This window comes from Hesperophylax consimilis, chromosome 6 (genome assembly GCF_061612785.1).
Source record: "Hesperophylax consimilis isolate HC1 chromosome 6, BYU_Hcon_1.0, whole genome shotgun sequence".
Classification (NCBI taxonomy): domain Eukaryota; kingdom Metazoa; phylum Arthropoda; class Insecta; order Trichoptera; family Limnephilidae; genus Hesperophylax; species Hesperophylax consimilis.
In genome coordinates this window covers 23,901,774-23,925,942 of record NC_142841.1, presented here as the reverse complement: position 1 = coordinate 23,925,942, position 24,169 = coordinate 23,901,774, and the positions used below count along the sequence as shown (strand labels likewise).

General features: G+C 35.6%; 2 protein-coding genes across 2 annotated transcripts in view; one reads left to right on the top strand and one right to left on the bottom strand.

Annotated features, from left to right (window-relative positions):
- The window catches only part of niki (nimA-like kinase), a 37,084-nt gene extending 23,609 nt beyond the window's left edge, over window positions 1-13,475 (top strand). The window contains exons 9-16 of the mRNA XM_089633047.1: window positions 4,503-4,630; window positions 5,106-5,241; window positions 6,196-6,391; window positions 8,287-8,484; window positions 9,342-9,509; window positions 9,550-9,707; window positions 11,703-11,895; window positions 13,253-13,475. Of these exons, the coding sequence (XP_089489173.1) occupies window positions 4,503-4,630; window positions 5,106-5,241; window positions 6,196-6,391; window positions 8,287-8,484; window positions 9,342-9,509; window positions 9,550-9,707; window positions 11,703-11,895; window positions 13,253-13,318 (1,243 nt within the window). The 3' untranslated portion in view covers window positions 13,319-13,475. The remainder of the gene's footprint in view (window positions 1-4,502; window positions 4,631-5,105; window positions 5,242-6,195; window positions 6,392-8,286; window positions 8,485-9,341; window positions 9,510-9,549; window positions 9,708-11,702; window positions 11,896-13,252) is intronic.
- LOC149423103 (uncharacterized) lies at window positions 13,344-22,356 on the bottom strand. The gene is made up of 5 exons (XM_089632485.1): window positions 22,055-22,356; window positions 20,551-20,757; window positions 16,065-16,203; window positions 14,343-14,478; window positions 13,344-13,695 (listed from the first exon to the last, which is right to left on the bottom strand). Exons 1-5 carry the CDS (start codon window positions 22,199-22,201, stop codon window positions 13,464-13,466), a joined length of 861 nt encoding a protein of 286 aa, XP_089488611.1. The 5' UTR covers window positions 22,202-22,356; the 3' UTR covers window positions 13,344-13,463.
- Window positions 22,357-24,169: the final 1,813 nt, after the last annotated feature.

Sequence of the window (24,169 nt, the reverse complement as noted above, 5' to 3'; positions counted from 1 at the left end):
TCTGCGGAAAGGAGACGGCAGGATTAGCCGAGATCTCCAGGACATCCTGAAGGCTTTGAAGGAGACAGACCCTGACAGGCTACCTGTATTCGTTGCCAGACAGCTACATAAATTGCCTCCCGTCAACTTTGATAGTGTGGACGTATCCAAACTTCTAAAGGAACTAAACGCTATGAAAATGGAAATAACACACATTAAAACCGAATTAAAAGATTCTTCGGCCACAAGAAATGATGAGTTAAAACAAGAACTGGCTTTAATAAAAGAACAAATTACTAAAATTCACGCTCCAAATAAACAAAGCGATTTGGCCGAGAACTCGCTACAAAATAGTGTCGAAAATGTAGGTAATCCTCATCTCAAAAGTAAACAAATACCGACAGAAGAATCCTACTCAACGGTTGTGACCAAGAACGCATACAACAATGCAACTAACACACACAAGAAAAATACTCAAGAACGCACCGAGCGTAGAAACAGTGATCGCTGTGATCGACCGAGTTTGCACTTCGAACGGCCCGAAAACAACAAACAGAGAACGCGCGAGCACGCCCCGCGGCCCGAACCCCGGCCTTCCGCGACGGGCGAAAACGGATATACATTAGTAACGCGGAAAGCTAACCGAAACTTGAGAGGTAAGGCAACGTCAACAATATTAAAGTCGGCCGACTTAATCTCAACGGTTTACATTTCGCGGTTTACCGTGGAAACCACCGAGGAAGACATCAATGCCTACCTAGCAGAAAAGGGTTTGGAAGGTACTAAGATTTAAAAAATCAAACCTTTCTGCCCTACGCCTTTTAACAGCTTTAAACTTTCTGTCAAAGCGATCGAAGTAAAGAGATTCCTGGCAGAAGAACTCTGGCCGGAGGGAATTGTATTCCGAAAATTTATAGAATCGCGCATATCAACCAAACATCAAAATGACAAATAACAATTTAAGAATTATATCCGTGAACTGCAGATCAGTTCGCAGTTCTGTAAAATTTATACATGATCTTTGCGAATCACACGATATTATATTAGTTCAAGAAACGTGGTTACTCCCTACAGATATTGACTTCTTATCGCATATACACCCGGATTTCAACAGCTTGGGAACCTCTGCCGTTAATATCGCCGATGGGCCACTCCTAGGAAGACCGTACGGTGGAGTGGGGATAATCTACAGACAAAATTTAAGGGTTACCGCAATCCCAATGCATAACTGTCGGATGGCCGGACTCGAGGTTAGTTTGATTTCTGAAACATTAAGTATTTTTACAATCTACATGCCAACTTGTTCAACTAACAACTTTGAGGAATATTCTAACTGCCTTGCCTCCCTACAAGCAATAATTGACGATAAAGATTACATTAACACAATTATTATTGGAGATTTCAACGCTAATCCCGACTCACTCTTTGGATTGGAGCTAATCTCTTTCTGTCAAGAATTTGAATACGTATGTGCCGACATCGAATTATTACCTGCGGATTCTTACACCTATATCAGTGACGCACACAGCTCTACCAGGTGGTTAGACCATTGTCTGGTAACGAAAAATATTTTGAAGCAAATTGTTGATATGAAAATATATTACGATATTGACTGGACAGATCACCGGCCTCTCGAGCTGATCTTACAAACAGATGGAATAGCAACAACGGAAGTGTTTACATCTGAGTTGAGGGATCCAGCACTATGGAATCCGAATAATATACTCGATATCGGAAAATATAACTCTTACTCGCAAACCTATCTCGTCAAAATCAAGTCAAATAAAACATTTGCTGAGGATGGTGGCAACCCTACACACGCCAAAATAAAATACCTATACGGCAGTATAGTAAATGCTCTGCGTAGCAGTGCCATTTCTGTGTTTACTAAGCGTACTATCCAAAAACATAAGCAAGTATGTGGGTGGAATGAATTTGTAGCGGATAAATACGATGAATCCAGACAAGCGATGCTCACTTGGATAACTAACGGGAGACCAGGCGAGGGTCCTGTCGCAGAGGATAGAAGGGCAAAGCGTGCTGCCTTTAAAACAGCACTAAAACAATGCCAAAATAACTCGACTCAACTCCAGATGGACAAAATAGCAGGGGATCTAGATAATCGTGACTTCAAAAAATTTTGGAACAATTCAAATAAACTGTTAAACATGCGTTCTAAAATCTCGTGCAACATACACGGAGAGACAAATCCAGAAGTAATTGCAAACATTTTTAAAGAACATTTTGCAACTACTACACCGACTATCGACTCAAGTGAATCACATTTAACTGCTTATGATGATATCGATCTCACCATCACAACTAACATGATAAAATCGGCCATTAGTAACATGAAATCTGGAACGTCTGCAGGACATGATGGTTTAAGCACCGAACACGTCAAACATGCAGGGTCAACGATTATGGGACTTCTGGCAACACTGTTCACCGACATCATAAAGAGTGGCTATCTACCCAAAGACATGACGAAGACAATTATTATACCGATAATAAAATCCAAACTGGCAGACATAACTTTACAGGAAAACTACAGACCGATATCCATCGCCACGGCCATCGCTAGAATATTTGAACGAGTTCTCTTAGATCAAGTCGGATACCATATGACAACGAAAGATAATCAGATGGGTTTCAAGAGAGAATGCTCTACTGACTCAGCTATATTTTGCGTAAAAAGAACGTTAGAATACTACAGGAAGAAGAAAACAACAACTTACGCATGCTTTCTGGACCTTAGTAAGGCATTCGACAGAGTTTCCCACCCCTTATTATGGAAAAAACTAAAGGAAAGAGGGATACCATGGAAAGTGGTAAAAATTCTCGAATCATGGCACCGTCAGCAAGAAAACCTTGTAAAGTGGAAAGACGGATTCTCAGAACCCTATTTCTTGAAAAGCGGGGTCAGACAGGGAGGATGTATGTCCCCAGTACTGTTTAACCTATACATGGACGAATTAACCCACAGATTAAACAATGCTGGAGTGGGCTGCCACATCGGAGGTCTATGTGTTAATAATATGAGCTACGCAGATGATATGGTTCTGATGGCACCGTCAATACGGGGATTGAGAATTCTCCTGAAAATCTGTGAAGAATTTGCTCACGAAACCAACATGATCTATAATGCGAAAAAAACAGCACTGTTGGTCATAAAACACGGAGAAGGCCCAAAAAACATTCCCCCTGTCTTTTTGAATGGTGAGATTCTGAAAACAGTAGAAACCACAAAATATCTAGGACATGTCATCAACAACAAGTTAACGGATGATGAAGATATTGACAGGCAGAGGCGTGTACTGAGTATAAAATGTAACATGCTCAGTAGAAGATTTGGGCTCTGTAGTCCACGAGTGAAAAGGACGCTCTTCATAGCATTTTGCACCACCCTGTACACATGCGAGCTCTGGGCTAATTTCAAGAAAAGAACAATGGAAAGGCTTCGGGTGCAATATAACAACGCTTACCGATTGATGTTCGGACTCCCCAGGCACTGCAGTGCCTCCTCTATGTTTACAGAAGGGCGAGTTCCAGGATTTGCAGCTCTGTTAAGAACCAGGATTGCAGGACTGAGGGGAAGGATAAACCATTCCAGAAACATTCTTATCATAGAATCCCGTCTGACTTCAGGATCGAGCATTGAAGACCATTGGAGAAAGATACTTGCTCCCACAATCTTAGATCCGATGGATTCCCGTGTCTCTCTGGTTTAATTTCATCTTTAATTTAATTTTTAATTTTTAATCCCTTTTTATTTATTTTACTATATGTAAATATTATCTGTACTTATATCCTCTATGGGATGTGTGGGATTGCACTAACCTCCCCACATCCTGGAATAAAGAATTTATTATTTATTATTATTATTATTATTATAAAAATATTTTTTTAAGTAGACTATATTTGCTATACTTTAAAATCACAAATAATTGTGAACTTAACGGTGTTTGAGATACAGCTGAAAAAGACCAAAAAAAATTGAGGTCTGCCGAGTCCCAAAACTTTTTTTTCACTAGGCCTCCGTCACGTACAACAAACCAAAAAATCACCATTTGATGCTAGGTAAGATATTTAAATTTACTGGACTATAATACTAAAAAATTGAATCGCAAATCGCCGTTAGATATACCTACCTTGACTCTCAAAAGTGCACTATAAAAGAAATTGAGAATGTAATTAGGTAACGACTTCCTACTTCGTAGGTCCGGCCTAATGCGGGCGCAATTGGAGCAGTCCGCTCTGGGCGCCGAATAGCCAAGGCACTGATAATAGCTTACACCTAACGGTTCTAACACATCACCCTTGATACTATTTTTCTTAAAAACGGCGGTACACAAAAATATTGATCAGATTGATCACCTACCAAGGCATCTACTGGTTTTGTAAGGGGCGCCAAAAATTAACTAGCGCCATGCGCCGTTTGGCTCAGTGCTGTCCATCCCCAACAAAAGAAAGACAGAATAATATAAATCAATCATATTATGTTTGTTTCAATATCTGTATAGGTCGGGAGCTGGTGAAGGATTTAGTCTTTTTTTAACAGTCGATGGAAAAGTCTTTTCTTGCGGAGAAGGTAATTATGGCGCATTGGGTCATGGAAATTTGGATGTTTGTTTCAAACCAAAGGTAATTGGTAGGTAACTTGTTTAAATAATTTCATCCTGTCCTTATTAATTATTTCCAATAATCAATCAATGTGTATTTCGTTGGCTTTAAGATAAAATATTGTATCTCGTGTATTTGAAAATAATAGATATCATTGAAGTGGTTCCATGCTAACTCAACACAGTGACTATTCAACATACTTTTAAAAAGTGATATAAAGTCATTAAAAACGATGAAAAAATTTATTTTTTTAACCTAACCTAACCTAACCTACTTAACCCAGTTAATCAAGTTCTTGTTTCATCATTTCATCCATGACTTTATATAACTTTTTAAAAAGGTGATGAATTATCATTTTGATGATTTATCCGGTCACCCATTGAAGTATCTCCGGCACTATAAGAATTTCCTTATCTTTATGAAGTATATAGGTTACTATTACCTACCTATATTGATATGGAATTACATATTGGCAAGATAATATTATGTGGATGTATTTTCAGAGTCTTTGTTGAGAGTGCACATCTCAAGTATCAGCTGTGGATCGGCCCATGCAGCAGCCCTGACTGTAGACCACCAGCTATACCTTTGGGGACAGGGAAATAAAGGGCAAACGGCTCAAAAATCTTTGCTGAACATGTAACAACTTTATTCATTTTTACCATAGATCATAGAAACAAAGGAGATGGGCCATTAACCATCATTAGTATGAAAGTGTCCCCAACATCTTTCCCTCATACTCAGTGGCGGCTCGTGACTTTTGGGTGTACTAGAATGCTAATAAAAAAAAAAATAAAAAAACGTTTTTCAGCTACAACAACATCGATAATGCCATTTTTGTAATATTAACACTCTAGTACACTCAAAAGTCACGAGCCGCCACTGTTCATACTACTGCGAGTCGCACCTACACACAAAACTACATGCATAACTTGTACACGTGGCTCGTGAAGTTTCCATATCATATTATCTCCCCTTGTTTTTATTATCTGTAATTGTTTCAACACGTATTTTCAGGGGTTAATTGACTAGTAATGAAAATCAAATGAGTGATATCTGATTCCTGATTGTCTGCTTCCTATTGACAAATTCTATCATTATTATATTGAAAAACATAATAATATGCAAGTAAGCTGTAGGGAATTTTATTTTATTATTTGAGCTGGTCAAACAACAATAGTCACGTGCGAGCATGTCAGGGCGACCATGATGTCACAGTCTCAATGCTCATTGCTCGGCCCGTGACGCCATGATCGCCCGTGAATGCTAGGACATATTTCTAAGGCAGTTCCGTATCTTGGGGAGACCCAAAAGTGATAAATGTACCGGGCGACACATCTGGGGATCGGCAAAATGGACCTTGCAATTAATTTATTAAACCTCCACTCCTAGGGAACGGAAAACGCTGAACGCGGAACGCTGTGATATTATTAATATTCACTCCCTGAAATTGCCCAGTACCTATATAAATGTGAAAAAGGGTGCACAAATGTAAATTTATATAGGTTCATATAAATACATACAATATATATAAGTACATATAAATACATGTTAATATCACAAGATAAACAAATTGTGATTGTTTATTTTTAGTTGCATTCCGACTCGAGTAGATATGCCATCAGGAATTATGCCTATTTCCATTCACTGTGGAGGAGAATCAACTGCTGTGATCACTTCGCGAGCTTCACTAATTGTTTGTGGTTGGAATGTACACAATAAATTGGCATTGACAACAAATATCAGATCATCGTTTAAGAGCAATAAAAATGAAATTATCACAAACATGGTAAAAAGATATTTGCTTATTTATATAATTATTCACAGTATTTACAGTCAATCTTAGTATTTAAAGTAAAAGTTAATACGCCTTCACTGCCAGCGAAAAAGCATTCTGTTTGCGTAAAAATATTTTTTAAATCGTTAACCAATAAAATCATAGTTATTTATACAACCGTTTAGACACATTTTAGTGGTGTTGGTTGTGCTCTCAGTCAGGGCCGGCCCTGAGCAAAATAACGCCTGGCGCTAGTAAAAACCTCAAGGGCGCTGTGTTCTTGGCAAATGGGTGCACGGAGCGGACTTCTCCAATCGCACCTACTCAGGGCTCTTAAATTAGAATGAAAATTAATTAATATTCTTTGAATACTTGATTTACAGTATGTCCTGTTTTAAATCTATGTGAAACTGAATTTAATGCATAAAATAGAGGGCTACATAGGGCGGGGAATCTTTTACCTCCCCCTTCCATCCTTTCATTTGAAATCCCAGAAATTCACCCCCCCCCCCCCCCAGCAGTTCAATATTTCACTTCAGTAGGTACTTAATTCAGTTCAGTAAGTATGTACTTAATTTAGGTCACTACTTAATTCAGTCCAGTACCAACTTAAATCAATTCATTAAGTATTTAATTATGTTCAGTACCTACTTCATTCAAAGTTGCTTAGAAATCTCAGAAATTCACCAACACCCCCAGCAGTTCAATATTTCACTTCAGTAGGTACTTATTTCAGTCAGTAAGTACTTAATTTAAGTCAGTACTTAATTCAGTCCAGTACCAACTTAAATCAGTTCGGGCGGCTTGCACCATAAGTTAAATTTGATTTAAATATAATTTTAAACACATTATTTGATTTAAGTCGACTTGGCGTCTTGCACCACAAAATTTAAGTCGTTAAATGCGTTTAAAGAACTGTCAAAGTTAAATACCCAAAATGGGCTGTTTAACCGAGTTAAACGCGTTTAGCCCGACTCATAAAGCAGTACTGTCAAAAATTGTTTAGGTTATCCCTTAGATTTTTGATTGTGGTTAAAATCTATATCATTTTAATTTGTATTCACAATGAACATTTGGGATTTGTATTCTGACGATGATGAAGAAATTATAGAGTTTATAAGTAGACCGTTTATAGTCAGAGAAGTAAACACAAGAACAAATTTATTTGAAACACTCAGTGCCAAGAAGTTTCAAAGAAGATTTCGTCTCTGTAAAAAAACGACATCATAGTGCAAGAAATTAAACCTCAGTTAAAATTCAACACCAATAAAAACATCAGCGAGGTGCTCGTAACTTGAAGCTAACACTCCTTATCGAGGAGTACTTTGCAAGGTTGTAAACTTCTAATCATACCTACAGCATTCTTATAATACTTTAAAACAATATAATATGTAAAAGAAATAAAAAACAAAATTACTCGGATAATTGTTTTATTTTTAATTCCAACAACAGAAGCTCTTTTTGTCTTATTTCATCATTATGTCTATTTGCTTTAACTTTTTCTTCAAAATAAATGAACACACTATTAAACCACACACACAATCACAAAATATTTTGACACTTCAAGTAAAATGAAACATCGTAGCTGTTTTATTTACGCGTTAATGGCGGTAACCACGCGGTAACTGTTTTACCGACGCTTTAAACACGTTTAACTAAAATTGCCACCGAACTGCGTGGTGCAGGACGCAACTAAACGCATTTAAGTTAAATGTATTTAGGGTCTTAAATACGTTTAGTTAAATACAATTTAAGATAAAATTTGCGATAGTTGGTGCAAGTCGCCCTAATAAGTCTTTAATTATGTTCAGTACCTACTTAAACCTCAGTTAATTCCACAAAGCTATTGTTATAAATAATACGATAAACCCATAATTTAATGCTTGTCACATTCCTTTTTATTATAGAAGGAAGTCAATATACTACAAGGGGCCATAATTAACTGCAGTGTTGGGTTACTCCACTGCGCTGTGCTAGTAAAATTAATGGATGGAACGAGGACAGTTTATACCACTGGGTGTCCACACGATTCTTTTTTATCATCTAATATAAATACCCAGTACGCTCCTGTGAGAGTTACTGACCTAGAAGATACAAATATAATGGTGAGATTTTTTTGGCAACTATTAACAATTTTATTTAGTCAGTGTATTTTTATGGTAGATGTCTATTTTCTGGACAAATAAGAGTGTTAGAAAAAAAAATTATATTATCTTCACGCAGGAGGCCCTGAGGAAAATAATAATGGGCCTGTGTCACTTTGGTGATGCTGTGCGGAGGGTCTTTTTCAGGAGAGGAAGAAGTGAACATGGGTCTTGAAGAGAGACCCATATTGTTAGAAGGAGGAAACACAGAAGCCAGCAAATAGTTCCATAACCAAACTCAAGAAAGAGTCGTAGAAACGGCCCATTCTCATATGACAAATAATATCAACCGTGTACAAATGTTGGTGCGAGCGTTTCCAGACTATGCACTGGTTAGCATTTTTCATTTGAATACTGGTAAAACAATGACAGCATTCCTAAAGATTGGGATCTATTTGTTAAGATAGGGGAATCAATCAAACGGACCAATTACAAGTATTCAGTAAAACCTAGATATTATTATAAGGTTCTCTCATTTTAACACACAGTATATTTTGTTTTTTTGTCTCCCAAGATAGTTTCAAGGAACATATTATCATGGACCTATATGCCTACCAATTATATAATATTTTAATGCCTATGTCATCTTTGGACATACTGCATAGACGGTCTTTTTTAGGAGACGGAGGAATTAACATGGTCTTTGACAGACCCATTTTAAGAGAGAGCAAACTCAAAAGCCAGAATTTCGTGCCAAGCGAGTATTGAAACAAACCATTTTCACTTGGTAAATGTCAACCTTGTACTAATTTTGGGCCCACGTTTGATGTGTCTCCCAGCGATGCACTCTGTAGAATAATTAAGTATTATTTTTTTAGACGGTCAAATGCGGCCCTACGTACACCGTGGTAGGTACAGAGGATAACTGTATTCTCCTATGGGGAACAAGATACGGTGTAAGGGGAAGTGGAAGGGAAACTACAGACATTACTAGTCAAGAATCAAGTGGAGTGTGGTCACAAGGGAGCTACCCGAATAAAGATACGGTGAGTCAATGAATCCATATAATGCCAATCCACAATGATGAATCGTTATAAAATTGCTTTGTCATACATATTTATTTGTAATACAAAAATCTCTGTCCAGGTTGATGGTTTAACTGGGAGTTCAACGAGTTTATTTACAAAGTATTTGACATCAACGTATTTACCAGAAACGATAAAGAAACCAATAAGGCTACTAGCGTAAGTAGTTATTATACAATCTTCTTCTTTATCTTCTCTTTGCTGAAGATCATTACAAACACGAAGGATGGGTTGTTTCATAGAATTTCACAGAACTTGAATTTTAACTTCGAAATTTGATGAATTGTTCAAATTCTGTAAAACGACCCATCCTTACAGTACGATGACGCTGTAGGTTAGCTTCACCATAATTGGTGGAGAGAAAGGCATTCTATCCTCTCTCTGTTTTAGGGAGACTTAGACCCAACCAACACACAAAGTAATCGTAAGATTTCGTCACTTACAGGTTTGACGATTCGCTCGCCCAGTGGGCCTGCATCGGTAATTTCCAATATGTCGTAATGGAATGCGTTTCACAGCTGTATCTCAAAATACGTGTAGAATTGACGGAAGTTGATCGAAAATTCATTTTAAACACTGATTACTATGACATTTCATCACTGCACAAACGGCGGACATCACTCGCGATGATTACTATGTTTCACGGTGTTTTACAGCAGTTTTGATTTCGGTAAATATCTCTCAGATATTGAGCAGATGGAAGTTGATCGCTTACTTGTTAACGCTAGCTGCGTTCGGTTGCACCGTATTTTGTGCCAGTCAAACGTGGACACAAATGGTGTGTCCTGGCTCTATGGTTGGTCGGGCCGAATCAAGCTAATAATGTGATGCAGCCACAAATGACAAGCGTACTAACGGAACACTTATTGTCACGATGAACAGTGCTCCTCCACTCCTCACGGTCTTGCACTACACAGAGAGCCGTGGACCCTGGCGTTCTGGACACTCACGACTTAATTAGTCCAAAGCTTTGATAATCTTCCTTCTTCCTCTGCTTCTTCTGCTCTTCTCTTTGCCAGTGACCCTGACCTTTACAGGTTGCCAGGATTAGATAAATATATGTTCACCGGATCTATGGAACATAATAAGCTAAAATTTTGGATTTGTTCTGAGAATGATAATTTAAAGACAGTTCAAAAAAATCCTTCAAGAGTAAAATTTGAGGTAAAAACATCAAGAAACAATTTAAAGGTAAAACGAATTGGGGTCGGCAAGAAAACCTATTTGTTCAGAATCCATGGTAGAGTTAAAATATTGTATTTTTCAATTCAATTTTGTTCAAAAAAGGTTAAGTACAGAAATGTACTAAAGATAGCCTTTATTTTTGTGGGTTTTAATATTGTATCTTCTAAACCTTCTGTACCAAAGATATAAACATATAATAATACATTTTAAATCCCGCAAGCAAAGTTTTTATGAGCCCATATCTTGTATCTCCTTTACAATATAGTTTATCTTTACGCTAAAATAAATGCCATTTTATTTTACTTTAGTTATTTGCACACTTAAGTTTACAAGTGCACTGAAATTTTGGATTTGTACTAAAAATGAATACAAGAGTAAATACAGGGTTTTCCAATAAGAGGTGTTATTTTGAATAGCCCGCTATTTCGGTAGATGTTACTTTTGAAGCTGTCATTTTATGACATTTGACAAGTAGAAACTACGCCAAATAAAAATGGAACGATACACGCTTCAAAAATGCATTGAAATTATTAAAATTCACTTGATAGAATCAAATGCAAATCGTCTTGAGTGATGAGGCCCATTTCCACCCCGGTGGCTTCATCAACAAGCAAAATTGTCGCATCTGGAGCTCGGAAAACCCAAGATTTATTGTTGAAAAGCCTCTCTATCCTCAACGTGTGACTGTTTGGTGCGGTTTATGGTCCGGCGGAGTCATTGGACCTTACTTTTTCGAAAATGAGGCTGGAGCAACAGTTACGGTGAATGGAATGCGCTATCGAGAGATGATTAATGATTTTTTATGGCCGGAATTGGATGGTATTGATCTGGACAATGTTTACTTTCAACAAGACGGCGCTACGTGCCACACAAGCAACGAAACCATTGATCTTTTACGATTGAATATCAAAATAACACCTCTTATTGGAAAACCCTGTACAAAAATAATAAGGAAATGGTATATTTTAGGCTTTACTCTTCCCCTGAGCAAATCCAGATTGGATCTTTCATGATATTAGAAGGATTGTTTCCTCTGGCACACAGCCTTTTGGTTCTTGTTAATACAACAACGCCACTGGCCAAAGAAATCAACAAAAACAGCACAAAGGAGCATGTTACAGATAATGAAACTTATCTTCAAGATTGTGATACAATTGGACCGGTAAGTTAAGTGAACAATATTATTAATAAATACTAATTATTACATAACATCAAAATGAAACTTATCTTCAAGATTTGGATACAATTATACCGGTAAGTTAAGGAATGATATTATTAATAAATTCTAATCATTACATAATATCATTATATTATTGTCAGATCTAAAGACAGAAATACATTAAAATGATTGATACAAGTTGCCAGACATGATAATATGTACTAGAATATCATATAATAAAAATAACATTACATTTATAGAGTGCGCTTTACTGTAATAGATTTAAAATAATAATGTTGTATTCAGTGGTCATTTTCTTAAAAATTACTTATACAGTGCTCACATAATATTTATCAAATAACATAACATAAAAAATTTACGGTACATATATACAAAGCTATAAGAGAACAAATAAAATTACCAATAACAGTGCTACATATTATAGCAAAGGACAAAACAAGAACACAAAAATATAATATAAAACGATAACCGAACAACTCAACACACCTTTAAAACGTGATATAGTCATGAAAAGTGACAAACGAAAACTAGGTTAAATAAGTAGCATAGGTCACGTTTATAGGTTAGATTTTTTTCATCACTTTTAACGACTTTATATCACTTTTTAAATGTGTGTTGAGTTATCATGGAACCATATAAAACAGGAGGCAGTGTATGTTCAGAAACAAGAACATTCTGAGCAGACATTAAACATAAGGAATTACCGACAGTAAATAATTACCAGAAACTTAAGAATAAGGCTTATTATAGTACATTGAAAAGAAATTAAGGTTTATGAATTGCAGGATTTTTAAAATAATTTTCTTTTAAAGGCCTGTTTAAATTCAGCCAAATTCTGGATAGTAGTAAAAGCTGAGAGTTTATTCCAAATGAGCAGGCCAGTTATACGAAAAGAGCGTCTACACGTTTACACATAAACAACTAGATTTGACCTAGAAAGTTCGATTAGACAATTAGTAATATGTATTATGAAATGCACCAGAAGATATTCTCGAATCTTTGTACGGGTTATTGTTTTACGTTAAAATTCCTGTTCATAACTTGATATTTATAATCAAAAATCTGCATATCCAGAAGCATTACTCGGGCTGAAAAATTCGTCAACCCTCGGTGTTAGAAATAATTTGCGAATAGCTGAGCGGCAGCCTATAATGAGGTTATTGAGTATTTTACTACACCAAGTCTATAATCAAACAGAATTATGCAAAAGATATAAACGTGTATCGCTACACTAGATACCTAGTGGTGGCCAGTGTTGAAAAATGAAATAATTATTTACAATATGTACTCGATACGTTGTCAATAATAATAATATGTACTTTCTTTTTTTTATTTAAAGCTCCCTGATTGGTTGAAAGCTGACATCGCGTTGACTAAATATTCATGGTCAGGACAGTTTAAGTAGGTAAGAAAAACAAATGTACATCCATGCTATTGTAAGGTAAAGGTTTATTAAATCTTTCACAAATTAAGCACAAAATTTCGATAATTCAATTCATTGTAATTTTTTTTAAAACCGTGTGTATAATTAATATAGAAATAACAAAAGATTACAAATTTAACTGTTTTTTTCGTTTTCTCTTGCCTTGAGTTGTTTGGTAAATAGAATCTGAATAAAGTGGCTCATTTTCATTTTTCACAAGAGGGAACGTTCCAGAAGCATTGTTACTGTCAAATTCCCGTTTTAAACTATCACAGTCAGGTTTTATATCACTTTCCGTCGAATCTTCAGACTTGATGAATGTTTCCAATAAATTATCTTTGGATCCTTGGGCGACAGATCTGCCAAAGGAAAAAGTAAAAGATATTTATTACAATTAACATTTTTTATTACTATGGAAATAAAATATTCATTTTAATTATGATAGTATCAGACAGGATGTCTAATTATCAGTGGCGGCTTATACTCAAAAAAAAAAAAGGGGGGCTCGCTAAAAATATTGCCATCTATCCTTACCTACTGGAATGATCGGTAAGCGAACTGTAAACTAAAGTGGCGCCATCTCACCGAAGAGTTTACAAGGCATTGGCGAGCTCCATTCATGTTTCGGAGTCAATACTGTGGTCGACATCCACGCTCTGCGCGTATAGATAATTGATGTTCCCGGGTAACGTTTCTCGATGAGCGATATGGAATTCGCTCATACCACGTCCCTTATGACACTTGATAGAAATAATAAAAATTCGAGCCAGTTAAATTTAACTTCATATTTTTATAGTATTACTTTTATTACTCTTTTTTCAATTGATTTTCGATGATATTCTTATCGGTTGATAATTATTATTTTTATAATTGACTGAAATTTTGTTAGTGCGTTGCTCCAACGCTCCTTAGAGCTAGCCGCCACTGCTAATTATTAACATATTATCTTTAATTAATTACGGAATGCAGATAAACAAAAATAGTTGGACAACTACTGTGAACTTACGTGTTAAGAGCATGCTCCTTTTCTTTGAACAAATTCAAAATTGAGGAAACATCAACTGCATTAAGAAAACATTCACTGGATGGTGTGTATATTTTTCTATGCTCCTCGGCGTTGAAAGTGATGGTTTCCAAATGTTCTGAAAAAGAAATGTAATATTTTTCAGAACACGATTATTATACTGTAAAAAATTATATGCATACAATAAAAAAATTATTACCCTAAGCTTGTAATAACACTACGTATTATTTATAATAGTATATACCTTACGAAGAATATAAATTATTATTTATTTTTCGGAATGACTTTATTGAGTAAAACCTCGAATTGTAATATTTAAATATTGAAGACAATATTAGTGATTTCTAAACGAAAATCTGAAACAGAAAAATCAGAAAAGGAAACGGTCACATCTGGGACTCGAACCCAGGACCCTTGTCTTTCCGTGACAGTGCTCTACCAACTGAGCTAATGGGACCCTATTCCCCTCGGTCATTTTTAACTGTATCATACTGCGAATAAGAACCACTAACATTGTCTTCATTTTTTCACTGCACATTTTTACTGGCAACTATCTTTATGTATGATCGCAAGATTCAACCCGAACTAAATGCAATCCAGACAGCGTCTTTTAGATAAACCTATCTTATTTTTTATTTTTAATGTGCGACATCTGTTGACTTTTCTGCAAGTCTAGAATGAATATTTATTTTTCGGAATGACTTAATGTATTGACTCATACATAAAGATAGTTGCCAATAAAAATGTGCGGTGAAAAAATGAAGACAATATTAGTGGTTCTTATTCGAAGTATGATACAGTTAAAAATGACCGAGGGGAATAGGGTCCCATTAGCTCAGTTGGTAGAGCACTGTCACGGAAAGACAAGGGTCCTGGGTTCGAGTCCCAGATGTGACCGTTTCCTTTTCTGATTTTTCTGTTTCAGATTTTCGTTTAGAAATCACTAATATTGTCTTCAATATTTAAATATAAATTATTATTTATAAATACATAAACAGTACTATTAAAGTTATGCTACGAATTACAGCTCGACATGGTAAACTCTGGTAAACTCTGCAGGCAGCCAGAAGAGCAACTAAAGATGCCATGTTTTTGGTTATTAAGGCTATCAAAGCATTCATTACAATACTAGCCGTACCCCGCCACGCATTTCTGTGGCTCTGTCTGCCGGTGTCGATAGAAAAACAAAAGCACATGTTGCTTTTACATCCAATAGATGGTGCTGTATTTTAAGAAAAGCATGTTTAACAGATTACGATGACGCTGTATTTTTTAAAAAGCATGTTTATGAACATTTTATAAGCATGTTTAACAGATTACGCTGTTTTTCAAAACAGCATGTTTTTACCTGTCACAGGTGACATATATATAATATAGGTATATAAAAAAATATGCGTATTCGAATGCAAAGTTGTGTCAAAATTTCAAATCAATCGGTGAAGATCTTTCGTAGATTTAAGATTTTGAACAAAGGAACAATTACATTTATATTATGGATTTTAAATTTTTATGATATAAAGCCATGCAAATGGAAAACATATGAAAACTAATACAGAAAGCTTTATTCTCATAATTTTGGCATTCGTTGACTTCGAAAGTCTATTAAGACCTTCTAATTACATTATTTTAATTTAGCTATGAGTGAATAAAGCCTGTAATAGCTTGGAAGGTGCAAGCAATAATAAAGAATAGGTAAGAACTTACTGTAAGATAATTGGGCCCCCGCCGATTTGTAATCTTCAATTTCAAGATCTTTTTTCTGCAAACTTTCCACAAGATGTTTTTCGCTTTCTTTCAACTCTTTTAAGCCTGTTATTAGAGGAATGGTGACTTCTTGGAAAAACTAAAAGTAGATCATTAATTGATCTGATTAGTAAAAAGCAATTATTTTCTAATTACTGATCATAGATACAATCTTAAACCATTATCTTCAATCATCTTTGAATCATACCTGAATAATTAAATTAATCGATCTAATAATAGCCTGAGATTGATGAACAATTTACTCATTTATAATGTCTGCATTAGATAACCAATCATTCATTTATAATTGCTATGTAAAAAATATGTGGTGTTATATTAAGACATAGAGAAAATCTCCCACTATACCAGAACACATGACCTGTCATTCCACAACAGCACAAGATAGCAAAGAAGTTGTAGACCAGTTTTTAGCAGACTTTTTTATGTGACACCTCAGTGCCCCTGTCTGTACAGTGTGATGGCAGGGGAGCTATGTCACCACCCGGTTGGTCAGCGTTGTGAGGCGGGTTAAGGTAGGGGCTGTAGGGAGGGATTTATTAATGCGGGTCTTGAAGAGGCCTGGATTATATGAAGGAGGAAAAACAGAGTTTTGTATGTGTGTTTAATTATTGAATATATTGATATATAATATTAATACATTACATATTTTTAATACGTTAATATTATTAAATACAAGGGTCATCCTGAAAGTAATGTTACAACATATATGTAGGACCAAAAAATGCTCGTATTTAATTGAAATTTACAGGATAGTTCACAAATATATTGAACTACTTTTAAACATAATCGCCGTCGAGATCGAGTCATTTCTGTAGTCGGGGCACCAGCTTTTGTATACCAGTGTCGTAGACCTCCGCCGCCAGCTCTTTCAGCCACTACTTCACAGCTTCCTCGAACTTCTGATCGTTTGAAAAACATTTCCCACCCAAAAACTCTTTTAGGTTAGTGAAAAGATGATAGTCTCAAGGCGTCAAGAAGGGGGAGTAGAAGGAGGGGTGACAAAATCCCAACCAAACGTTGTCAGCAGCTCCTGTGAAACTCGCGTGGTCGTCATGCAGGAGGATGACTCCCCAAGCCAGCATTCCCCTTCTGCAGTTCTGAATGGCTCTTCTGAATATTTTTAGGGTATTGCAATAAACCTCTGCATTAATGGTAGTCACTTTAGGCATAAAATTCACCAAAAGGACCCCCTTACAGTCCCCTAAAAACAGATGACATGACTTCTCCGGCTGAATGGGTCGTCTTGAACTTTTTGGTGGCTGGGAAAGATAAATGACGCCACTGAAGTGATTGTCTTTTGAATTCTGAGGTGTAGTGACAAATCCACGTCTCTTCCCACGTCACGATAGAGTCCAGAAAAGCTTCTCCCTTCAGAAATTCATGCGGATCTTGCACAGATGGGAGGGGGCTGGAGCACACGACGACCTCTCCATAGGAAGATTTTACTGGGACTGAACAAAATGGCCGACAAACACGCGGGACCAAACAAACTGACCATTAGGATCGCTCCTACATGCCAGGTGCGCCAATTTCGAAACAAAAAATTTCCTCCAGCCTCAGGAGCCCTTTTAACCTTACTTTCTAGATGACCTATTTTAGTCTATGATAATAAAATAATTAAAATTATACACCTAGCACCATCTAGGATAAGTTTTAGGAAACTAAGTGTACCTACATGCTTTTGTTTTGATATAATAAAATTGCCGTCTGTTCAAAACTACTAACTGTGTTTCATTATGACCCTCGTATATTGAAATCTTTTTGTAAAATGTATCATAATTACATAAGGTATAACCTGATAAGGTAATCAGGTAATCTTAATCAACGGAGTCTTCTCAAAGTCTATCTAGGTAATATCAGGTGTCCCCCCCAAGTATCTCACGCTCGTGTTAACATTTATATAAACGACATTAGATCATGTTTAAAAATTACAAAGTTGAACTTCACCAACAACATGAAAACATTCAAAGTTATTACTCTGACTGAGAAGTGTAGCAAAGTGACTTAGATAGGCTTTTTCCAATTTCAACATTTATAAATGTGTCACTATTTAAGCAGAAATAAATATACTCTTCACTTATTCACTTAACACCGAACCAATCGTTTCTAAAATGGAACGTAAAGGCCTTATACGCCTAAGGCGTTAAAAACCTAGATATAAGCGCAATAAAATGTAACAAAAAATGTAATAAAACGTAAATATAAATGTAAATACCTCAGAACAAGTTGCTCCTACTGAGGTAAATTAAATTATGTAGCAAATTATCACGAATATTTCAATTTTTATATAGCATGAAACCGTTAAAACAATATTTCAATAAACGCCAATTTATCGGCACTGATACAGAAAAAAAAAATAGTAAAATTGACTCAATCGTTCATGGGTCAATTTTTTTTTTTTTTGTGAAACCACGCAAGAGTTCCAACTGCTCCCAACCGTCCGGAGCCAGTGAGACTATGGCATCCCCAATTGAGGAATGTTGTGAGGCTGAAGGTACTGGGGAGGGGAAGGAGATGGGAAAGAGGAAGGTGGGGAAGTACCTGGCTATTCAGATCTGATCACCAAACACGGCCAAAGCCATTTCAAGCAACATTTCAATTCTGAATGGTGGTCTTACACAAGGGCGATACTGAGAGTATCTTTCATTCTGGAATGTGCCGCAAATATACTATACATTATTTTAAATGGTTCCATGATAACTCAACACACCATTAAAAAGTGATATAAAGTCATTAAAAACGATGAAAAAAAAAAATTTAAACCTAACCTTACCTACTTAACCCAGTTAATAAAGTTTTTGTTTCATCACTTTCCATGACTTTATTTATCAATTTAAAATATTACACGACGTAGCGCATCGCCATAACTCTAACGTCTCGTAATAAAAATAAACAAAACATCAGTCATTTCATTAGCAGATTATGTAGTTGTTTATAAAACGACTCCACACTTTTATTTACTAACTAGCTGTACCCCGCCACGCATTGTTGTGGCTCAATCTGTCTGTGCAGATAGAGAAACAATAGCACGTGTGGCTTTTACGTCCAACAGATGGTGCTGTTTTTTTTTTTTTTAAATAGCATGTTTTTACCTGTCGCAGGTGACATCTATATAATATACATTTTTATTTATAAAGATGTTCTTTTTAGGTCTTTTAAGGTTCGTTCGTTATAATCTACGTGTTCATAGATGGCGTAAATTTAATTATTTTATCAAAATATGTTTTTTGCAAGTTATGCTTTACAATATTAAGATGAATTTTTGTTTGCACCCGTACATACACAATACAAATTTGAATAAATAGTTTTGTCCTTATAAAAACTGAATTCTTTCAAGATAGGCATACAAATACAAACAATAACACAAATACAATATTGTATTTGTATGCCTTTATAACAAACACGTAGATTATAATGAACGTCGCGTTTGACCTTAATATTCAAGTGAAAATGTGTGGCACAAAATAAATATTTATTATTGGTATGTATACATTTATATTTATGTTCTTATTTTAAAAATCTCAATAAAATAGAAATACAATAATACAATATCAAATTAAATAAAGAAAATATGAAAGATAAAGTGAAAGCAAAATTAGTGATTGAAAGAAGGGATGGCACGAACAAGTGAATTAAAAATTTGACTAGGGCCATGTGAAAATTCGGTATAACTGAAGAGCATATACGAATACGAAAGAATCAAGGAGTGTGTTTCAAAGCAGAGCTATGTGGAGGTCCATCCCTTTACCTACCCATGCGGTAAATGGCGTGATGGTTACAAAAAATTTCGATAGTCCCTGACTATCTACATTTACCTAGTACAGGGTTTTCCAATAAGAGGTGTTATTTTGAATAGCCCGGTATATAGGTAGATGTTACTTTTGAAGCTGTCATTTTTGACATTTGACAAGTAGAAATTACGCCATTAATAAAAATGGAACGATACACACTTCAACAAAGCATTGAAATTATTAAAATTCACTTGAGTGAATCAAATGCAAATCATCTTGAGTGATGAGGCCCATTTCCACCTCGGTGGCTTCGTCAACAAGCACAATTGTCGCATCTGGGACTCGGAAAACCCAAGAGTTATTGTTGAAAAGCCTCTCTATCCTCAATGTGTGACTGTTTGGTGAGGTTTATGGTCCGGCGGAGTCATTGGACCTTACTTTTTCGAAAATGAGGCTGGAGCAACAGTTACGGTGAATGGATTGCGCTATAGAGAGATGATCAATGATTTTTTATAGCCGGAATTGGATGGTATTGATCTGGACAACGTTTACTTTCAACAAGACGGCGCTACGTGCCACACAAGCAACGAAACCATTGATCTTTTACGATTGAATATCAAAATAACACCTCTTATTGGAAAACCCTGTAAAATATCACATATAATTAATCAAAAATAAATAAAATAGTCACTCACTTGCAGCGGAGAACATGTGTTTAATTTGAAAACAATTTTAAAGGAAGCTCCTTTTAATATTTTAATTTTCAAAATAGTACATTTCCCAGGTTGGCTAATATCTATGGACGATTCAGTTATCTTTTTAGATAAACTTTCATTCAGCATTTTCAAGAAGGACTTTGTTAGCGATGTATTATCAGCTTCAACAATTGTAGGATTGTTTTCCTGCAATAAACATTATAAATCAATCAAATTGCATTCAAAGACTTAATTGTAACTGACTATGATGATATGGTCCCCTTCAACAAAAGAAATCTTCCCAATACGTCGACTATTGACAGTCCTGTGTAGGCGCTGACTTGTTAAATTGTTGATAATACAACACAGCGCCCTTGAGGTTTTTGCTAGTGTCAAGCACCGTTTAGCTAAGGGCCGGCACTGTCTAACAGTGGCGGCTCGTGACTTTTGGGTGTACTAGAGTGCTAATATTATAAAGAATGGCATTTCTGATGTTGTTATAGCTGAAAACGATTTTTTATTTTTTTTAGAAAATCGTTTTTTGTATGAAGATTTTCAGGAAATTTCAGTATAGGCGTGCGCCGCACGGAATTCCTGAAAATCTTCATAGAAAAAATCAATTTTTCGAAAAAAAATAAAAAATCGTTTTCAGCTACAACAACATCAATTAAGCCATTTTTTGTAATATTAGCACTCTAGTAACTCAAAAGTCACGAGCCGCCACTGCTGTCTAATGACACGCTTGTTGTAACCATAAGTGATGCCTCGACCCATTCAAGCCACAGTTAAGTTAGCCTCTCAGAGACTTGGCTTGCTGTAGAAGGCTTGCAGACACTTTAATAGTACACAACTGCTGACTCTGTACAAACTACAAGTGTGCTCCACTGTAGAGTTTGTCAGCCATCTTTGGTCTAGAGTTCGATAAACTTATTAAATTCCGCTGCACGCTTAGTATGCAAAAAAAAACGCACATGGTTTCAATTTAATTACTACAAGAAATAACTATTTATGATGTGGGAGATGGTAAAAGATGCATTAAAGTTCCATTTTTTCTCAAACATAGTTAAGTTTGAAGGTTAGGAAAAACGCTTAAATTATTAAAATAACCCAAACTAACACACTTAAACGCACAACTTAAATAGTTGTATCTATTAGATATTTAAGTTGAAATCAAGTGTTGTTTTTTTAAAGAGCCTTTGCATGCAGCGTAATTCGATAAGTTTACCTGGAATTCCTAGGTATCTGAAAAAGAATTTGACTGTCCATCTTCTGGGCACTGTTGACATTTGAAACATGATAGTGGATCCTTTTTAAGGCTTCTTCCATGCTCAACTCCTCGGCTGTTGGTGATTTGCTAGCATCGGTTCTTCTTCCCTCCTGAAGGAAACCAAAGGGCCTTCTGAGGGGATTTAACTCGAAAAAATATATTTATATTTTAATATTAGGAAACATAAACCTAAAATGCGCAAAAAAAATAGAAAAAATCCAAGTATTATTAGCAAACCTGAATAAGTGAGGCTAAATCATTTTTGGACAGCCTCGACTCCCACAGGTGGACAAAATTGGTGAGAAAAAAATCGTATGACTCATTAAATGCCTGATATTTAAAGAAGTATGATTGTTTTTCCACCTCAAGCACGTGAATCCACATATTGATATGCTAAATCAATATTATTCTCAAAAAGTAATTCACATTATTTGACGTTTGTAACTGTACTCGCTGTACTTGCATTGACTTGTACCCGTACCCATACGTGTACATGTAAATAAACCCTTGTACACATCTGTATGCATCTGTACCATAATCTGTACTGTCATATGTACTGTACTGATAACAATAACAATCTTTTTTCTATGGATGACAGATAGACAGATGATATTTTATCAACAGATGCATGGCGAGCAGTTTATTTATGGATGCATGACAGATGATGACAACTACTGACAACCGAAAGTGATGTTTATATTTTTAATGATTCGAATTCTGAAATCGGCAGCATTCTTTTTAAACATTACCAAAATAAAAATTAAAGGGATTTTGCTCTACCAACCTACCAACTATTTTCAACGTTACAATCGGTGACTGAGAACTCAGATACTATAAAATAAGAAAATAAAAATTAAATAATAAAATGTGAAATTTTCAAATTTATTTCAATATAGTATTATTACTTAGGATAAACTTTAAATCAGTACGAAAAGCGCTTAGAATAATTATATGCATTCGCAAAAATACTAAAGACTGCCAGCAGTAAAATAAAAAAAATTTCTCGTACATTTTCCCATCGAATTCGTAAAAAAATATTAGTGGGATGGATAGGGGTATTTCCTTCTCTGTGCAAATGGCATATTTAAAAAAAATGCAAAGTGAAATATTATTTCTAGATTATATCTAGATATTATCTTAAGATATTTCGATTTTGGAGAAACACGAAGCCTATTATAATATTTTCAAATATATTTATCCACGCAGACAACCAAACAGACGCTAAAGTAACTTTTCAACTTGATAGCTTGACTTAAACTTTGCAGGCGGCTAAAAACTGAATATTTTAAAAACCGTCGTGTGGCAAATCGTACAGCTTGAAAAGGTTGGCAATCTCTGCAAATCGATGATTTTTTTTGTCGGCATTCGGCATGTAATGCCCCGTTCTGACAAAGCGATTTTAGTTGAACGACAAAAATTGAACAAGATATAATTCAGACGTTTCAATTTAACTAGAATCGATTTGGTTAATCAAGATGGCGTCAAGTGAAGTTATCGCTGTGTGCGTTCTTATGATTTCGGACCTTTTACGGGACGAACTTTAGAATGTGAAAAAGTGCAAAAAACTTCGTATGTGGGCTAAAAAACAAAAGCAGACAGGCTTTCAATTTTCGTCGCTCAACTAAAAACTTGATCAACTCTATTGAAAGGCTGTTAACACTTGTCGATTAGCTTTCGTTGTCATTCAACTCCGACTTGATCAACTAAAATCGCTCTGTGTGATAGGTGTATTACAGTGTATTAGCAACTAGCAACAACTGGCAACACCGTGACGGCTATTGAAGAAGTTTGACGCAGTGATGGTATGTCTGAGGAGAAGTCCCCATATCTGGGGGATTTTGAAATTTAAGGGGAGAAAAGGAGTTTTTTGGAAGTAAGAAATTTGGGGGTTTTTGAGTAATCATGAATGTGTTAAAGGCTGATGTTAAGGAACGTAGATTGTCTGGAATAGTTTTTAGTGTTAAATCTCTAAAAAAACACTTTTTCTGTTGGACTGGATCTTCGGAGATTACATTTCCTCTAGAATACCTTATAAACCTAAGCATTACACATTACATTCCCCTCTTACCTAAAACAAAGTATCGTAATTCCCTACTTTACTGAATAGCTTGTTTAAAGTTTTTGGAAACCTCATTAATGCACAACTTTTAAAATTCGTCGAGAGCCATACAATACTTTCAAAAAACCAACTAGACCTCTCTCAGGCTTTTGATATAATATCACACATTAAACTAATTTAAAAACTATAAAAAATCGGCATTACGGACAAAGAGCTAAACTTCTAAGCTACCTAAATGGACACAAACAACAGGTTAAAATACAGAATACCCTCAGTAATCAGCGCTCAAATGT

Bases quoted from the DNA above. Each gene is read 5' to 3' on its own strand.
- LOC149423103 (XM_089632485.1), bottom strand. From the start codon at position 22,201: ATGTGGATTCACGTGCTTGAGGTGGAAAAACAATCATACTTCTTTAAA. The intron at 20,758-22,054 runs GTTTGCTAATAA...TGTTTATTGCAG, and splicing joins ATTTAGCCTCACTTATTCAG to GAAAACAATCCTACAATTGT. The intron at 14,479-16,064 runs GTAAGTTCTTAC...TTTCTTTTTCAG, and splicing joins GGGGGCCCAATTATCTTACA to AACATTTGGAAACCATCACT.